General features: G+C 30.9%; 1 protein-coding gene across 1 annotated transcript in view; it reads left to right on the forward strand.

The window, feature by feature from the left end:
- Positions 1-4,949: 4,949 nt before the first annotated feature.
- Positions 4,950-19,755, forward strand: part of LOC123253802 (THO complex subunit 2-like) — a 77,338-nt gene continuing 62,532 nt past the window's right edge. Inside the window, 5 exon segments of the mRNA XM_044682938.1 lie at positions 4,950-5,014; positions 7,788-7,846; positions 12,624-12,715; positions 17,474-17,525; positions 18,437-18,507. Of these exon segments, the coding sequence (XP_044538873.1) occupies positions 4,950-5,014; positions 7,788-7,846; positions 12,624-12,715; positions 17,474-17,525; positions 18,437-18,507 (339 nt within the window).

Below are 19,755 nucleotides of genomic sequence, written 5' to 3' on the forward strand. Positions count from 1 at the left end.
AATCATGTTAGCATGGATACTGATGGAGAAGAACTATAAAGACTGGGGAATGGAAGATTAAAGGACTTGCTCAAAGTTATAAAGTTAGGAAGTATCTGAAATAAAATTTGAACTTTACTCCAGACCTAGCTCTTCATCCTACTCCCTCTAACTTACTATTGGGAAATAATCTGTGGATTAGTCTTCCTTCTCTCCCTTCTAAAAACATTTATTGAAGTTTACTGACTTTTCAGTGTGAACATTTATACATCAGAAAGGAGCAAACCCTGCAACTGAGTGGTGGACTTATTGCTTTGTCAATTGTGTCCTCTAAATTGAATAAAATATTAATAATTAAATTATTAAATTTAAACTTAAAAACTGTGTCCTGGGAACATTTGTTTTTTGAAAGTCAGCTGCCAGAGATTTACTAACACAGCACTGAAAGAGGAAATAAGAAAATGAAGGGAAGTACAAAAAGAAAAGAGGAAGGTAAAAGGAAAGAAAGAAAAAAGAGTTAGAAGGAAGAGTAGAGAAGAAGGTAAGAGGAAGAAAACTCAGTGGTGTGCTAGAATGCTGGAGTTAGGAAGACCTGCCTTCAAATCCTACTTTAGTTACTTACTACACTGTGTGACCCTAGACAAGTTAATTAATTTTTGTCTGCCTCAGTTTCTTGATCTATAAAATGGGGATAATAATACTAATTTCCCGGATAAGTTGTAAGAATCAAATGAGATAATTGTAAAGTACTTAGTAAAGTACTTGCACGGTGTAAATGCCATATACTTTTTATTAATGAATTACAAAATATTATTATAGAAATACATTTCCTTTCATTTTAGTTTATTATACTATTTCTCATAGATTAGTAGACTTTTCTTTTTAATATTAACTTCGCAAAAATCTATTCCATCGAATGATAAAATTAAGTGAAGACTTTTTACTGAGTTTGTTTCCTTAGAGGATCTATGGAATTATAACTGAACTAAATGTATTCCATTTTTATGACATTAAAAAAGCATGGGATTATGAATTTCTCTTTCAATTTTTATAGGTTAAAAGAATATGAGACTACACTATAGCAAAGAATTTTTTCTCTGGCACTCTGATATAATTTTGTTTTCAAGAAGCCTTACCCAAACTCTTAATAAGAGTTCTAGTTTATTTTTTCTCTGAACTTGTGCTTAAACATAATAAAACCTATTTTATTTTGTGTTTTAGTAAATCAATTTTAGTATTAGTTACCTACCACATGAACTCAAGAAAGAAATATTTCTCCAATAATATTATTGTTTATTCAGAGATATGTTTTTTAGAATTTTGTAACTACAAGTACTATTGTTTCTCTGAGGAATTTACAAATGAATATTGCATGCAACAGAATATATGTTAACAGATTTATACTGATATTATTTTCAGACAACTTGTCTAATGCCAACAAATCTTCTTTGCTTAAGGATTATAAGTTAAAGAGGAAAAGCAAAGCTAAAGAACCATCTTTCCCAAGCTTTTGTGAACTCAAGAAATCTGGGTGTTACTTTCTCCTTTCCAAAAGACTAATCACTCCCCTCTTTATGTAGTTCAGTGGAAGTCCCAGGGCATCTCTGTGTGACTTCCTACATTATTATTTTTTTTACAGGTTGAAAATGCATAGATATGTTAATTTAAAAATACCTTCTCTTACCTTTACATATTAAAATTTTATTCTCCTTCACCAGTGGTGTCTAATGTAGGAGAAAGAGAAAAGAGGGAGAACCCCTATGGAACTCTATAAAGCTTTTGATTCCTCACTTGAAAGAAAAAATGAAGGTTAACAGTCATATAGGCCATTCTAAGCCAAGAAGACTGATTTCAAGGCCTGCTTTTGACATGTACTGGTATTAGCTTTGGCTGCTTCACCACTTGCTGTTTGCCATAGGATTTTTGAGATAGGAGTGAAATAATAAAATGAGATAGTAATTATAAAACATTTGTAATTTTATTTGTAATCACTGTGAAATAATAAAATGGCTTGACCAAGGTCTCTTGACTCGTACATAAATTATACGTAAGTAAAACAGAGTTTTGTAAAGTTGTCAGCTAGTACAACTATGATAGCCCAAAATGCAATGATGACCTTGATGTCTTTGATATTTGACCATGTCCTAAGCCTTCCACGATAGCTGTTTTAGTGTTGCCTTCATTTCTATTCTCATTCACACATTCTGATTGGGAGAAGTCTCCACATATCTCACTTAAGAATTTGAGGCTTATCAGTTATCCTCAACTAGGATTTAGTCATCTTCCACAATGGTACACCAGGGTATGGGTGCTGTGCATGCTTACAGTTGATTTCAGCCACAGGTGAGAGCTGGCTCACAAATGGACACAAAAAGAATAAAAATAAATAAAATAAATGAATAAAAGAATTTCTGGCAAGCCAATAATAATCTTTCAATGAGGAATTGTAGTCACAACCCCCTATATGAATAGTTCAGGGCTTTCACTTTCTCCCTGACAGTAATATTGTAGAGATAGTGTAGCCTTGAAATTTTTTTAAATTTTCAATTATTATATGTAAAAGCAAATTTTTAAACATTTGTGTGTGTGGTTTAAAAAGCAAAGCAAAGATAACTCATCTAGGAGCCCATCTATAAACTCAGGATACAACCTCACCAAACCATACTGTGTCCACAAGGAAGGACAAACACAAACTTATCAAAGTCTAGCAGTGAGGCATAAAAATTAGGATAACCTATGTGATTTGTGCAATTTACTACTCTGAAATGTCTGCATTAGTATCATTTCTTCTTAGGGAACTATGGATCTCAAGTCACCTTTTGTCTGGCTACACCTCTGTTGGTTACTTCATTAGAATTATTCCTTGGCTGTGATAGAAGACAACATTAAATTCATTTTTGGAATTTATTCAAAATTTGAATTTGAATAAATTCAAAAGCAATTTCCCTAAGCCTAAACCTAAGCCCTTTAAGCCTAAGCCTAACTCTAGCAAAGCTATTTAATTCTGCTTTCTTGGCTGGGCTCTGAAGGATTTTCTTCTCTCATGCAATAAATAGTTAAAAAAAAAAAGTGTGGTAGGGGACAAGGCAAACAAATTTTTTCTTTTCCTCAGTTAGTAAAACATTAAAAAAAAAGTTTTACATTCCAAATTCTCTCCCTTCTGAGCCTTCTTTTTCACTCCCTCACTGGTCTTCATCTTCTTTGAGAGAGTAAAACAAACTGATATAGATTTTACATCTGTAATAATATAAAACTTTAAAAAATATTAGTAATTTTGTGGAAGAGATCTCAAATTTGAAAAAAAAGAAAAAGAAACAAAATAAAATGTAGCATATTCACTCTGCATTCAGATTCCAGCAGTTGTTCATCAAGGAATATTGTTATCACTTTGTACAATCTTCTTTTGGTTCTGCTCACTTTATTTTGTATCAGTTCATATAGTCTTTCCAGATTTTTCTGAAATCATAAATATTTTACATTTCTGTCTGGCTGTCCCTGAGTCTTATGATATTCTCCCTCTGCATCTCTATCTTCTAGCTTCCCTGGCTGCTTTTAAACTCAAGCAAAAGTTCCACTTTCTACAAGAAGCCTTTTTCAGTCCTCGATTACAATGCATTTCCTCTACTAATTATTTGTATTTACCCTATATATAATAATACGTTTATTTGCTTGTTGTTGTGAGCTGTTGGCACATGGAGTGTTTTGCTTTTCTTTATATTTCCAGCACTTAACAGAGTGCCTGGCTCAAAGTAAGTTTTAAATAAATGTTTTGACTGACTGATGGGAAAGTCAAGAGGCCCCTGCAAAATTATCAAACTAAAAGAAAAAGCTGGTAAGGAGAAAGAAAAAGGAAAAGATTCCATCTATTTTTGCTGAGGCTGAATTGCATGGTAAAGAGTGAAAAAAAGCCAAAAGATGATAGGACAAAAAAGATGAAAAAATAAGGGACACAAAAGAAATATACTAGGGATGACAAAAAAAAAGTAAAAAAAGGAAGAAAATGCTTTTAAAGATGAAAAATGTAAGATGGGTGGGATCAACATGGATTAAAAATTGATGGTAGAAAGAGAACCATCCAGAGCAAGAGATAGTCCTAAGGAAATCAAAGGAAAGGAAAGGATGAGGAGAGAAAAAAAAAGCAGTTATTAGTTGTTTTTTTTTTAAGTCACCAGATCTCTTGACTGGAAGCAACAGAATCTGAAAAGCTTACGTGATTTTAAAAAGATTTAATTTAACTTTTTAATGAAAAAAAAAAAAGTTCTTTCTTTTTGAGAATCCTGAAGCTCTTTTATTAAGCTAATAGAAAACAATTGTGGTTTAAAATCAAGTATTCTTTCATTTGATTATTATTTTCCATCTTAATAGAACATGATGCCCACTAATCCTCGACAGTTGAGTTTAATATAAACCCGCAAAGGTCAAAATCTACATTTTGTGGTTACTTGTTTGCAATGCCAACAACGAAGTTCTTGGGTTTTATGCTAAATGTTTACTAATATTGCTATAGGTTCATCATGTAAATAATTTTCTTAATTATTATTATATGAAGGGCATACCTTATCTCTCTCTGAATACGTGCGTATCTTGAAAGAAGTATATAGATTTTAGGCAACTATAATATTGTTTTTTGTAAGCTGTGTCCAGTTACTACTGTGTCCAATTACACGAGAGAATACCGATTTTCTTCTTTTGGATACCTAAATATCCTACGAATATTGCTACAACTAAGATAATTACTCCTATTTTCAAAAAGAATACTGCACTAAAGATTTAAGATTAATTTTGGACAAACAGTAAGTTTTACTTGGGCAAGTAAAAATTTGTACATGAAAGTAAGGCTTTGTGCTTTTTTTTTTTTTTTTTTTTAAACCGTGGAAGGAAGTACTACAAGTTCCCAGAATACTGTGTATGTTTGACCTTTCAGGTATTAACATCCGGCGCAAATGTGGGTTCCGGAATCCAAAAGGAAAATGGCTGCGGCGATGGTCCCGGCGGAGTGGATAACGAGCTGGGAGAAATCGGGAAAAAACGAATTGTGAGTGAGTGAGGAGTGGGGGGCTTTCTTAAAAACAAAACCAAAACAGCTATATGTCTGAAAGGGAGGGTTTGTGAAACGTTTTAAAATGATGAATTTTGGGCCGGTAGTACGTTATTAATGGCCGCCTTTTCTGGGTTAGAGGCGAACTCCGTAATATTTTCAAAACTAATCATCTTACTGGATTTCTTTTTCTAGAAAAACTGCCTCCCCTTTACAAAAATATTGTAAAACATTTGCCTACATTATTGTTACGTGAAGAAAAAACGAAAAAAAACTTTGTAGAAAGTCAGTTAAAATATTTAAAAAAGCTTTTTACCAAAAGGCATTTAAACTTAAATAACTAAAACGACGTCAAATTAGACATTTAAAATTAATTTAAACACAAATAGTAGATATTAACATAATTTTTCGTCAAACAAAATAATGTAACAAGTATTTTTTTTTGTAAAAATGGTCTTTTCAGTAAAATACCGAGCATATCGAGAAATCACTCATTTAAAAAAATAAACACATTTTACTAGGTAGCATCCTAATAAAACTGCAGTAACACCTTTTCAAATATATTCAAGAACTAAATTAAAATAAAAAATGTCAAATGTAATATACTAAAAATATGCGAACACTTCACTAATTACTATTTTGATTACCGAATCTTTAATCATTGCAGCATCATTAAAAAAAATAAAATTTAATGTATACCAACAAATTTAACTATTACAAAACACATTGTATTAAAAGATCAGTTACAAACATTTACTATTTTGTGATTTAAAACTAAAAAAGCCTAAAAATTGCCTTAAAAAGTAAAATAAATGAATATTCTACCAAAGAATTCCTTCAAAATTTTGTTTTTCAGTTCATAATTATTCTTCACTACTTAAAAAAAGTATAAAGATTTCCATTGACAGCTTAATATTGCATACTTGTAAAAAGGATGTTCCACTGAAAGAATTTTCTCTAGATTGGTAAAAATGAATCATGGTACTTCTAGATAAAACTAATCTTAATATACTCTTTATAACTTTTAACTAAACTATTTTGACTTACTAACAATAAAAATTTCTAGTTCTTAAAGAAGTAATAGTTTTGTATGATTTGATTAAACTAGATTAAAACCTAGAACACGGACTACAGTTCAAATTTAAAAGAAAATTTAAAGCCAGATGAATCTTACCATTTTATTTAGTATTAACTGCCAGAGGTAATACATTTTTTTCACTTTTAGTTTCTTTCCTTTTATATCTATTTAGCAAACCAACTTTAAGAATTTTTTAATACTTAACACAATATGGAAATCCAAGAGGAAGACACTAAGTCTAAGAATACAAAAATAAACAGTTTGAGAGATAATTATAGACTGAATTACTTGATGTGCCATTTGAAAGGAAAAGCTATTATATGATAATAAAAATGGAGAGTCAAGAAGACATGAATTTAAATTTAAATCTAAACTCATTTAATATCTAACTCTGTCACCTTTATCAAGTCAGTCATCTGGCTACCTCAGGTAATTTATATGTAAAAGTTGTTTATATCTTACCTAATGAGAAATTAATTGTAAGGGACTTAGTACATTGTCTGCCATGTACTAAATACTATATAAACAATAGCTATTATTATTAATCCCAAACTCTTACTGTAGTGCCTAGTATTTTTGTTTTTTGCAGTTGTGTCTCTTTGTGATCCTATTTGGGATTTTCTTGGCAAAATACTGGAATAGCTTGCCAAGCTCTTATGCAGCTCATTTTACAGAGGAGGAAACTTAGAAACAAAAGTGATTTGCTGAGGATCACACAAATTTGAACTCTGAAAAATGAGTCATTCTGACCCCACCTAGCACTCTCTGCCCTATGCCACTTTCTAGCACATAGTTTCATGAGATGAAATGCAATGAATGACAAGGTGTATACTACCAAAATCTTTTAAGATTTCTTGAAAATATTACTATAGGAAAACACATCCTTTTCAATGACACCATCATTTCAGTAACAATAAATATCAGATAAGAAATAAGACAGACAGATAGGTGCTTGCAAAAAGCATTTGGCACTTATAGAAAACAATATAGGTTCAAGATTGAAGTGTATTTATCCAGTTAGTGAAATGTTCCAGTATTCCTGTTTGTGGAGCGTCAGTAATTCAATCAAGTATTCATTTAGTGTCTATGATTTGTAAGGTCCTGTTAGGAATATTAAATTCAAAAAAATGAAAACTGCAAAGATCTTACATTTTAATTTAGCAATAACTAATATGAGAAATGTAAATGCAAAATTAATAAATAATAAAATTAAAATCAAATAAGACAAAACAAAATTAATAAGTAATAAAAACAATAAACAATAAACAATTGAAATGCAACGTAGTTTGGAAAGGAGGGAACTAGGAGGTACAGCTGGAGTGTCTGAGATCATATTTGAACTCAGGTTCTCCAGACGGTGCGTGGCATGCTGTCTAGGTAGTACACAATCTAACTGCCCTCCCTTCTACACATTGGTAAGTAGGTTCAGAAATAAAGTATATTTTGATGTATAAAAATCAATGTGTGATTTAGTTTGCTTCAATATATGTGGTATTTATTTATGGAATGCTTTTCTGGAAGGGAGGAAAATTATACTATATAAATAAAAAATTATTTTAATAAAATATTTGGAGACTTCTAACATACGTTTAATCTTTTAAACTTAAAAATAGTCTTAAAATTAACTTGTCAAGTACAAGGCCTGAGATATTAGTTTTTTTAATAACTGATATGAATTTTGTTTTATTTCAGTCTGAAGTTATGCCGTGTGCTTAGTGAAAATAAAGGCCATGAAAATATGACTTTTAGAGGTAGGTTATTTCATAACAACATTTTTACATATCTTTTTCTCTTTAATCTTTGGAAATACAGGTTTAATAGTATGTGTAAAGTCAACAAGTGCATAGTTAAATAGCTTTTTGAGTTCCACATTTTTTCCAGAATGGATTTTTCCAGATTTCCAGTATTCCAGCACCATTCGATTTAAGGAGAGAAAGAAAAAGTGTTTATATGCTTAACATATTACAGGCATTTTATCTACAACATTCTTTGGTTGCTTTTATTTGTTAATTTTGTGAGTCTGATATTTGTGATTGGTGTAAAAAATCTTCAAAGTCAGAATTACTTTAATTTGAATTTTTCTAGTTATGAGTGATTTGGAGATTTTTTTCATAGGGTGGTAAATAACTACCAATTGTCATTTGAGAATTGGAACTTATTCTTACACATTTTTTGAAAAGCCAGATACCAGTTTCTTTGCTTTAGTGATCATAGATCCTTTCTTCTGGTACTCCTCTTATCATTTCCCTTGAGATTAGTGATTTTTTTTCTCCATGTAAATTTTTGTTAAATTTTTAACTAACCGAATGTTTATTTTGGTAAATGGTAATATATAATATATATTTCTCAAAGTTATTTATTTTTTGTCTTTTTTTAAAAATATTTTTTAGTATTATTCCTTTGTAGTTCTTGGCAGGTTGACTCCCAAGTATTTTTATAGTCTCTATTTCTTTTAAGTAGAATAACTATCTCTTGCTTATCCTAAAACTTTGCCAGCATTATTGTTACAGTAAATTTTTAGATGATCCTCTAGGGTTCTCTAAGAAATCATATATCCATAAATTGATTATAATTATAAACATAAAATCATATATCATTTCATCTACAAAAAGTGATAATTTTATTTCCTCTTTGCTGATGCTTTTCCATTTCTTTTCCTCATCACTATTTTAGTACTTAGTCTAAGAATAATGATGATAATAAAAAATCTGCTTTCCTCTGATCTTGGAAAGATCTAGTTTTTATAAAGTGATATGGTCACTTTATAAAAATATTACTTATTATTAAGGAAAGTTTCATTCCTCTGTGTTTTTTTTTTTAGAATTTTTTTTTTAATTTTTTAAACCCTTGTATTTTGGTGTATTGTCTCATAGGTGGAAGATTGGTAAGGGTGGGCAATGGGGGTCAAGTGACTTGCCCAGGGTCACACAGCTGGGAAGTGGCTGAGGCCAGGTTTGAACCTAGGACCTCCTCCTCCTCTGTGTTTTTTAAAACATCTTTGGTTGGGGGCAGCTGGGTAGCTCAGTGGATTGAGAGTCAGGCCTAGAGACAGGAGGTCCTAGGTTCAAATCCGACCTGAGACACTTCCCAGCTGTGTGACCCTGGGCAAATCACTTGACCCCCATTGCCCACCCTTACCACTCTTCTGCCTTGGAGCCAATATACAGTATTGACTTCAAGACGGAAAGTAAGGGTTTAAAAAAACAAAACAAAACAAAACATCTTTGGTTGTCATATTTTATGGAACAATTTTTTAATCATATAGTCATGATTTTTATTGTTCTGGTCTGCTATATTGATATATTTCTTGAAACTGGAATGAATCCCATGTGGTCTTGGTGATATCTTTGTGTGTTTCTATTTTTGGTAATATTTTATTTAAAAAATTTTGCATCATTGTTAGACATATTTAATCTTTGGTTTCTTTTGAGAAAAAATCTTTTGGTGCAGGTATCAAGATTATTATAATTATTGAAGTATTGAAAGAATTTGGTAGTGCCTTCCCTTATTTTCTAAAATTACTTTTGTACCTTTAGACTTAATTTTTCTTTAAATGTTTCATAGAATTTGCTGGTAAATCCACTTGGTCCTCAGATTTTTCCTTTTGTAGGTCACATAAAACTAGTTTATTTTCTTTTTCTGAGATTGTTTTGTTTTCTACTTGATTTGTTTTCTGAGAATTTAATATTTTTGTAAATGTACATCCATTTCATTTAGGTGGTAATTTTTTTTATTGACATATTGATTGAAATTGTTGCTTATAATTGCCTTTGTTTCTTTTTTCTTTTGTTGTGAATTAAACTTTTGTTATTTTGGTTTTGGGTAATTTGTTTTTTTTCCTTTTAAAAATATCTAATGAAATATCACTTTTATTGGCCTTTAAAAAACCCAACTTCTGATCTTATTAAAATTTTTTTATTTGCCTTCTAACTACTGTTTTTTTCATTTTTAGTTTTTTTCCCATTTATTAAAAGTTTGATTTACTTTTTTGGATGCATTTTAAAAAATATTTTATTTTGTTAATGATTATGTTCTTTGATACTTCTTTCTTCAGTCTTTCCTATTGAATTATTTATTTAGTCTTCACTTTTTAATAGTTTCTTCAGCATTTCTTTATTTATGTCTTAAATTTCTTTATTTATGTATTGCATTGTGGGCTAAAGATGTGTTTGATACTTTTGCTTTTCTGCATTTTAAAGTTTTATATACTTAAATTCTTATATTTAGTTCTTTAACCAATAGGTTGATGTCTCCTATTACAGGTTTTTAAATGTATTTTTAATAATTATTTTACTTTTATCTTAAATTATTTAGGCTGTTGTTTTGCTTATCAATATTTTATATAAATTGTCTGTAAATATTGAAATCAGTTTGTCTTTTGTCCCTTTTGTCATATTTTGCCAAAATGAGTTCATTTTTATGAATATAAATATTTTTAAACAGTCTGTTTTTTTTGTTGCTTCCATGTTTATGATTATAAAGCCTTATGACTAGGATCTCCTTTCTTGTATAATTTCTTAATGCTGTTGTTCTTGGCCTAGTTGGTGGAGGTACTAGTTGGCATCATATTCTGTTTTCTTAGTTGATCTGGATTTTCATCTTGCTCTGCTTTAACTTTTGCCCTTGTTTATTCAGTTAGGCTCTTTAAGGACTGTTTTTGGGTAAGTTGCCTCCGTTTCTCACAGGCTTCTACATTTTCCTTAGCTTTGATTTTTTTCCCTTGGCATTTTTCTTCCCTCCCCTAATTTGCTTATTGTTATCATCCTCTATGTCTAAATTATATACCTATTTTGATCTTAGGATTTTGACTGTTTTGAGTTTCCTCAGCAGTTTTTGTAAAGTAGTGAGTACTTTTCCCAGAAATTGGGGTTCTTTGGATTTATCAAACTTTAACTTATAGGGCTAGGCTCACCTTCCCTTATAATTTTTAATTGATTCATTTGATATTTTTGACCTTTTGTTTTCCCAGATAAATTTTGTTGGTTTTTTATAGCTCTAAAAACTTTTTTTTTTTTAAGTAGTTTGGTATGGCACTGAATATTCACTGATTAGTGAATGTGGGGAGCACTGTCATTTTTATCGTATTGGCTCAACCTATCCATGAGAAATTAATATTTTTCCATCTTATTGTGTGAAAAGTATTTTTTAATTGTGTTCATATAGTTCTTGGGTTTGTATCGTCAGGTAGACTTAATGTGTATTTTATGCTGTCTGTAGTTATTTTAAATGGGATTTCTCCTTTTTTCCCCCGATCTCATCTTTGTTGGTAATTATAGAAATGATGATTTATATCTATTAATTTATATACTTCAACTTTGCTGAAGTTATTTCTTTTATAATATTTTTATTTGATTATCTAGGATTCTTTGAATACATAATCATAATCTGCATAGAATGATAGTTTTGTTCCTTATTGCTTATTCTAATTCCTTCATTTTTTTTTCTTTTCCTTTTGCTATTGTATATGGACATCTTTGCTTCATTCCCTGACCTTAGTGGGAAGTGCTTTTAGCTTATAGTTGTTAAAGATGATGCTTTTTGAAAGTTTTAGCTAATACTTCTTATCATTTAAAGGAAAGGTCCATTTATTACTGTGTCAAAAGTTTTTTCCTGCATCTGTTGTTATAATCATATGATTTTTGTTTTTTCTGTTATTGATAATAGCCAGTTATGCTGATCCTTTTCCTATTGAACCAGTCCAGCAGTCTTGGCATATAGCTGAATTTTCTTCCTAGGATTGTATTTAATAATTTAGAAATCAGTATTCAATAGGGAAATTGGCCTCTAGTTTTTTTTCTGTTTTTATTCCTCCTGCTTTTTAGGTATTTTTGTGTTGTAAAAGACATTTGTTAGGACTTGGTTTTGTTTAATTTTCTAGATTTTTATGGAGTAATTGTTAAGAGTCCTGGATTAAATTCTACTCTACTTTTATGTCTGTTCCCCCGGAATATGCATTTACAAAATTTCGGAGGTAATAGTTTCAAATGTACAATAAAGAGAGGAAATTTCCAATATTTGAGGAGAAAAGTTAAATTGGAATTCAAAAAGACTCTTGAACAAAATAACCCTCAGGTATACTTGGAAATTACTAACAAAATTGATAACTATTGATCAGTGTGATTAAAGAACTACAAACAGGTCTCTGAGATTCTTTCTTAGTTGGGAACTCTAAATAGCTGTAGTACTCTTGGGTCACTAGGAATGACTTTTTTTTTCCCTGAAGAAATTTTATGACTGAATGGTGGAGCATCAGAGAGGTAACAGAAGTATATATAAGGAAAAAGAAAAATTGGAAATTACAGTTTTAAGAGAAATAAAATGAATATAGAGAAGTGATATTTCAATTTCTTAGCAGTTCCTCTTCTAGCCTAAATATTTGTTAAATTTTTTTCTATATGTTCAGTGAAAGACTTCCTCTTAAACCAATGTTTTTTTCTGTATTGAGTTTTAGTATATATGTTAATGGAAATGTAGGACAGAAAACCTTAAGTATTGTGGGATTAACCTGCCTGTTTTTTCCCCTTTTAGATATTCAGCAGGCTTTCTATGAGCTCTCATGTCATGTCATACAAGGAAATCTAAAGCATGACCAAGCAGCTAATGTTCTCAGCGATATTATTGTGAGTATTTATAATTTGTTTTTCTTACATCTTGCGCAGAGGGTAAGATAAAGAATAATTTTAGTGTTCAGTAACAGTTCTTAGAAATAATTTTCTTACCGAAGTGACCATAATAACAGTTGATTTTACATTGAAAAATCATTCTAGTATCACAAGATGTCAAGCTTCATGTTCTTTGATCAAATGGGAATTATTTATAGAATAACACACATCTTTAGTTTACCTGTGGAAAACCACATAACAACTAGGAAGCCTCTTTTCTCAAATATATAGAGAACTGAATGAAATTTATAGGAACATATTATTCCCCAATTAATAAATGGTCAAAGGATATGGACAGTTTTCAGAAAAATAAAAGAAATCAAATCCGTCTAGTCATGAAAACAATGCTCTAAATCACTCAGGTTTAGAAAAATAAGTTAAAATAAGACTGGAGTATCACTTGGCTAATGTAACAGAAAAGCAAAATATTGGAAATATGAGAAAATTGGGAAACTAATGCCTTTTTGGTGAAATTTGATTGATCCAACTATTATGGAGAGCAGGCTTTAATTTTAATTTTAAAAAATGCTAAAAATTGTTTTTACTTGTAGTTGGGGAAAAATTAAATATTAAAAAATTAAAAATGAAGGAAAGAAAAACTAGGCTAATATCAAATTAGTTCAATATTATATGGGCAATATTACTTTTTTTAAAAATTTTAAACATTCATTAATATTCATTTTTAACATGTTTACATGATTCATGCTCCTACTTTCCCCTTCACCCCCCCCACATTCTCCCCACCAATGGCCCACACACATTTCCACTGGTTTTATCATGTGTCCTTGATCAAGACCTATTTCCATATTGTTGGTAGTTGCATTGGTGTGGTAGTTTCGAGTCCAAGCAATATTACTTTTAAAAGTGTGGTCATTATAAAATTTCATACATTAGAGTTTTTTCCATATTATTATTTTTATTATTTTTATTATTTTTAAAATTTAAACATTTATTAATAATCATTTTTAACATGGTTACATGATTCATGCTCCTACTTTCCCCTTCGCCCCCCGCACTCTCCCCACCCATGGCCGACGCACATTTCCACTGGTTTTGTCATGTGTCCTTGATCAAGACCTATTTCCAAATTGTTGGTGGTTGCATTGGTGTGGTAGTTTTGCGTCCATATCCCCAGTCATGTCCACCCGACCCATGCGTTCAAGCAGTTGCTTTTCTTATATGTTTCCTCTCCTGCAGTCCTTCCTCTGAATGTGGGTAGCATCTTTACCATAAATCCCTCAGAGCTGTCCTGGGTCATTGCATTGTTGCTGGTACAGAAGCCCATTACATTCGATTTTACCACAGTATATCAGTCTCTGTGTACAATGTTCTTCTGGCTCTGCTCTTTTTGCTCTGCATCAGTTCCTGGAGGTCTCTCTAGTTCGCCTGGAACTCCTCCAGTTTATTATTCCTTTTAGCACAATAGTATTCCATCACCCGCATATACCACAGTTTGTTCAGCCATTCCCCAACTGAAGGACATACCCTCCTTTTCCAGTTTGTTGCCACCACAAAAAGCGCAGCTATAAATATTTTCGTACAAGTCTGTTTATCTATCATCTCTTTGGGGTACAAACCCAACAATGGTATGGCTGGATCAAAGGGCAGGCTCTTTTATAGCCCTTTGAGCATGATTCCAATTTGCCAGCCAGAATGGCTGGATCAGTTCACAACTCCACCAGCAATGCATTAATGTCCCAATGTTGCTACATCCCCTCCAACATTCATTACTCTCCCCTTCTTTCATTTTAGCCAATCTGCTAGGTGTGAGGTGATACCTCAGAGTTGTTTTGATTTGCATTTCTCTAATTATTAGAGATTTGGAACACTTTCTCATGTACTTATTGATATTTTTGATTTCTTTACCTGAACATACATTAGAGTTTTAAAAAATAGGTGTACTTCCTTGACCTATTTTTTTTTCCTACTTGTACTTCACTTTGTTCTTCTTATGCTTCTCTATACCCCTTAAGTTGTAATTATATTTATCTACATTCACAGACCATAAATTTGTAGACATTTATGTTATTTATGGTTCTTGCTGCTACAATTATTTATCTTAATATTTTGGTGTGCACAAGGAAGTTTTTTAAAAAACCCTTACCCTCTTTCTTGGACTCAATATTGTATATTGATTCTAAGGCAGAAGAGCAGTAAGAGCAATAAGGCATTGGGGTTTAAGTAATTTATCTAAGATTACACAGTTAGAAAGTATCTGAGGCCAGATTTGAACCTAGGACCTCCCATTTCTAGGTCTGGCTCTTGATCCACTGAGCCACCTAGTTGCCCCACACAAAGAACCTTTTCAAAACAAAATCAAATGTAAAATTTTGGTAGTATTGTTATTTTTATTTTTAAAAAAGTTTTCTTTATTCCAGTAACAAATATAAGTTTTCTATGATTATATCTTCCTTTCCGTCTCCTGGAGTTGACAAGTAATTCTGCTGAGTTATAAATATATTATCACTCAAAACCTATTTCCATTTTATTCTTTTTTGTATTAATCTTTTAAAACCCCACCCAAATCATATACCCAAATAAAAATGCAGTAAATCATGTTTTTAATTTTTCATTTTACCTTTCTACTTCCATAGTTCTTTTTATAGATGTTAATAGCATTCTTTTTCATAAGTCCTTCAGAATTGTCCTGGATCCTCGTATTGCTCTTAGTAGCAAAATCTATTGCATTTGATCATCCCTCAGTGTTTTAATTAATGTGTATAATGTTCTCTTGGTTTTGCTTATTTCCTTCTGTATCAGTTCATGTAGTCTTTCCAATTCTTCCTGAAATCATTCGATTCTTCATTCCTTCCATGACCACAATATTGTTTAGCCATTCCCCAGTTGAGGGACATCCCCATAGTTTCAAATTTTTTGCCACCATTTAAATATTTTTAATCTCTGAGATACAAATCTAGTAGTGGTATTAATTGCTTGAACAGAGGGCTTGCTTTCTTTTCAAGCTCTTTGAGCACAATTCCAGATTGCCTTCCAGAATAGTTGGATCAATTCACAACTCCACCAGCACTGTATTAAGTGACTAAATTTTGCCACATTCCCAATATTTATTATGTTCCTTTTCTGTTATATTGGCCAATCTGATAGGTGTGAGATAGTATCTTTGAGGAGTTATGTTATGCATTTCTCTAATCAGGAGGGACTTAGAATATTTTTTCATATGATTATTGGTGGTTTTGTAAATGTAGATTTTTAACCCTAACTATTATTTTTAAGAACAGTACTTTGAATTAGTATGCTTGCATTTTTGTTTAATTTTGAAAAATCCTCATTTAAAAATCTTAGTGAATCTTTATTTGCATGTGTGTCTTGTCAAAAATCAGTTCTGTGTAGATTCTGATTTCTGATACCTTTTTGCTAGCCAGTTCTGTTTTGTGGGTGGATATGATGTCCTCCTCGTGAACCTAGATAAAATTTTTTCCAAAGTACTGTTTTCACTATATCCCATAAATTTTGATATGTTGTCTCCTCATTGTCATTCTCATTAATGACATTATTGAATGTTTCTAAAATGTTTTTTGACTATTACTTTTGTAGAATTACATTATTTAGTTTATAGTTAATTTTTGATGTTTTTCCATGGCCCTTTATTTATTGTAATTTTTATTTCATTGTGATCTGAAAAGGATGTATTCATTGTTTTTGTTTCTGCATTTGGTTGTGGAGGTTTTATGCCCTAGTATATGGTCAGTTTTTGTGTAGATGTCATGTTTCATTGAAAGAAGGTATTTCCTTTCTATTTTCATTTGATTTTTCTCTAGAGATCTACTAATTTGAATTTTTTTAGAATTCTGTCCACTGTCCTACCTTTTTTCATATTTATATTTTATTTCTGAGAGGAGAAAGTTGAGGATCCTCATTAGTATAGTTTTACTATTTCTTCTTTAGGTCATTTAATTTCACCTTTAAAAATTTGAAAGCTATATACCAATTGGTACATATATGTTTAGTATTGCTGTTATTTTATTCTCTACCTTTTACCAAGATGTAGTTTCCTTCCTTATCTCTTAATCAGGTCTATTTTTAATTTTGCTTTGTCTGAGATGATTGCTTCTCTTGCTTTTTATTACTTGAGTTGAAGTCAAATAAATTCTGCTCTAGCCTACCTTTTAACAAATTTCAAGTTAACTAATCAGAGAAATTTCAATTCTCATTATTAGACTGAGTCAATAAAATAAAAACAACATTGCTGAAATTAATTATTTAGTATCGTACGAGATTGTGAAACAACTACTTTACAGTACTATAAAAAATGATAAAATTAATCTGAAGGAATAAGTAGGTAAAGAATATCAAAGGAATCAAAATTTTAAATTAAATAAAATAAAGAAATTTAAAAATATAAAAGAGGTTGTAGTAATTTCAGAAAATATGAAGTTAATTTTTATTATAAATTGCTGTGGATTGTTTGGATCAGAATTAATGGATTTTACATTTTTTAAGGGTGGGGATGATGGTAAGGAACAAGAGAAATATTCAGAAATGAAAGTGATGTTAAAAGGAGATATCAATATGTTATTTTAAAAGAATTATTTAGTTTTTATGTTTTGGATGTTTTCATGTACCATACAAAAGCTTATAATTTTGATGAATTTATTTTCTATCTTGATTTACAGCTTTTATATAAATTTATTAGATTCTAATTGATGATAATTCAGTTTTATTCTAGTGTTCTAAATAATATATCCTTTAAAACAGGAATTTCGTGATGATGTGCCCTCGATTCTCGCTGATGTATTCTGCATATTAGGTAGTATAAAATTATATTTCTACTTACAAGAAAACTACATAAGTTGAACTTTTTATTATTATTCCTTATTGATAAAAATATGATATTAATATAGAATTAGATTGATTACACAGAGAGATACTAAGATTCTCATTTCTGAAGACAATTTAATATACTATGAAAGTTAGATGTGTGTTTTGGCATAGTTTATGATCATTATTTTTTACATTTGTGAATTAGAAACAACTGTGCATGTATAAATACATTACCATTAGGAAAAATAGTTTTCTATTGCTTTCTAGTGCTTTCTACTTTTTCCTAAAAAAACCCCCAAAAACCAAAAAAAATTTTTTTTGCATTGAACTAAGCCTTAAAACCTAGAACTTTTTTCTGACTTTTTAAAGGGACATTCACTTTGAAGATAGACCAAAACAGAAGTTGTATTTATTCCACTTCAGTCCCCCGTTTCTGCATAGTATTTTCCAAGTTTATTTCTACATGTGGCATGGTTTCTGTAAGTTATACTGAAAATCCTGGCATAGATTTCTTTTTTTTTTTTTCAATTTTTTAAAACCCTTAACTTCTGTGTATTGGCTCCTAGGTGGAAGAGTGGTAAGGGTAGGCAATGAGGGTCAAGTGACTTGCCCAGGGTCACACAGCTGGGAAGTGTCAGACGGGATTTGAACCTAGGACCTCCAGTCTCTAGGCCTGACTCTGTATCCACTGAGCTACCCAGTTGCTCCCCCCCCTCCCCGCATAGATTTCTAAAAGTTTGCTATTCTCATCTTTTGAAGCACTTATGATTATGATTGGTTCCAGTAAAATGGACAAATTCAGAGAGACAACACAGGTCTTTACTGTTTTCAAATCACCTCCTAGGAAGTAAGCTACTTAAATATCAATAATTTATTTCTTTACTTTTGTCATTTTAGATATTGAGACAGGTTGTTTAGAAGAAAAAAGTAAAAGAGACCATTTCATACAATTAGTATTAGCATGTTTGGTAAGTGGCAATCTTAAATCTTTACCCTTTTTTGAAGTAATAATGTGAATATAATGTTCTCTTCTCCCAATGAAGAGGGCACTTCTTGAAGGGCCTTTTAAAACTCAAACCTGTCTATATTTCTGGTGTCCAGGTATCCCAGGGTTTGTTTGGAAGTCATAAAAACTACAAAAGTGATATTTGAGGACAAAGTTAAATGTGTGAAATAGCTCAGGTGAATTTGGAGAAATCTAATGATTTTAGAAAAGAAAAATGGTGTTGACAGGACACAAAAAAGAGTGATTAGAACAGTAGAATGAGAAATGTCTTATAATCAAAAAGCCATCAGAATTAGAATGTGGTATATACTATATGGCAAGAATTTTGAGAAGAAAAATGGTTGTTTTTATGTTTATGGGACTTGTTGGGATGAAACTTGATTGGATAGATAGAAGAAGCTCAGATTCCTTTATTCATCGAGGTGATGATACTCATATGAGAAAATCTGGAAGTGTTATGGGATATGACACATTATCTTGAGTCATTTTTCTAGCCTAGATCAACATTGAGTTTTTTGCAAACAATTGGTTTGGGTTTTAGCCTGCAGACTCTTGAAAGTACTTTCCCCACTTCTAGTACATAATTAACCAGGAAGTCATTCAGTTAATTCTTGAGTCTGAAATATGGTAAAGTGCATATAAGATAACAATGGAAATAACCTAGCATAGGGAAATTCTTGTTGATTATAATTAATAAAAAACTAGATGATATTGTCTTTTGTCTTTGCCTTTCTCAGGGTAGTGAAACTTAGTTCAGGAAAGTGGCAGTTCTTCTATCTGTCAGAAATAACTTATTTCCCAGAGGTTAGACTTTATAGTGCCCATAGTGAGGATCATCCAATTCACATAGATGGCCTTAGAGCATCTTACGTAAAATAAATACTGACATTACCACAGAGTTTTTTTTTATATGAAGGTGCAATTGACATTCCATTAGAATAGTTATATTTATAATAAGAAATTGTTTGTTGCTAAAAACTATTTATGTTTTATTTTCTTAAATGAAAATTCATTTGGTGGAAACCTTAAAATTTATAGCTGCTCAATTTTTGGCTCCAGGATTAAATATAAAATACTCTCTTGGACATATTATATTGTTCATAATCTAACCTCCCACTGACCACTTCATATTTCTCATTATAAAATCCTTGATCTAATGACCCTGGTCTTATTGCTCTTTCTCTAATAAGAGAACTTCCTACTTTTGCCT

Source organism: Gracilinanus agilis, chromosome X, assembly GCF_016433145.1.
Source record: "Gracilinanus agilis isolate LMUSP501 chromosome X, AgileGrace, whole genome shotgun sequence".
Taxonomy (NCBI): Eukaryota; Metazoa; Chordata; class Mammalia; order Didelphimorphia; family Didelphidae; genus Gracilinanus; species Gracilinanus agilis.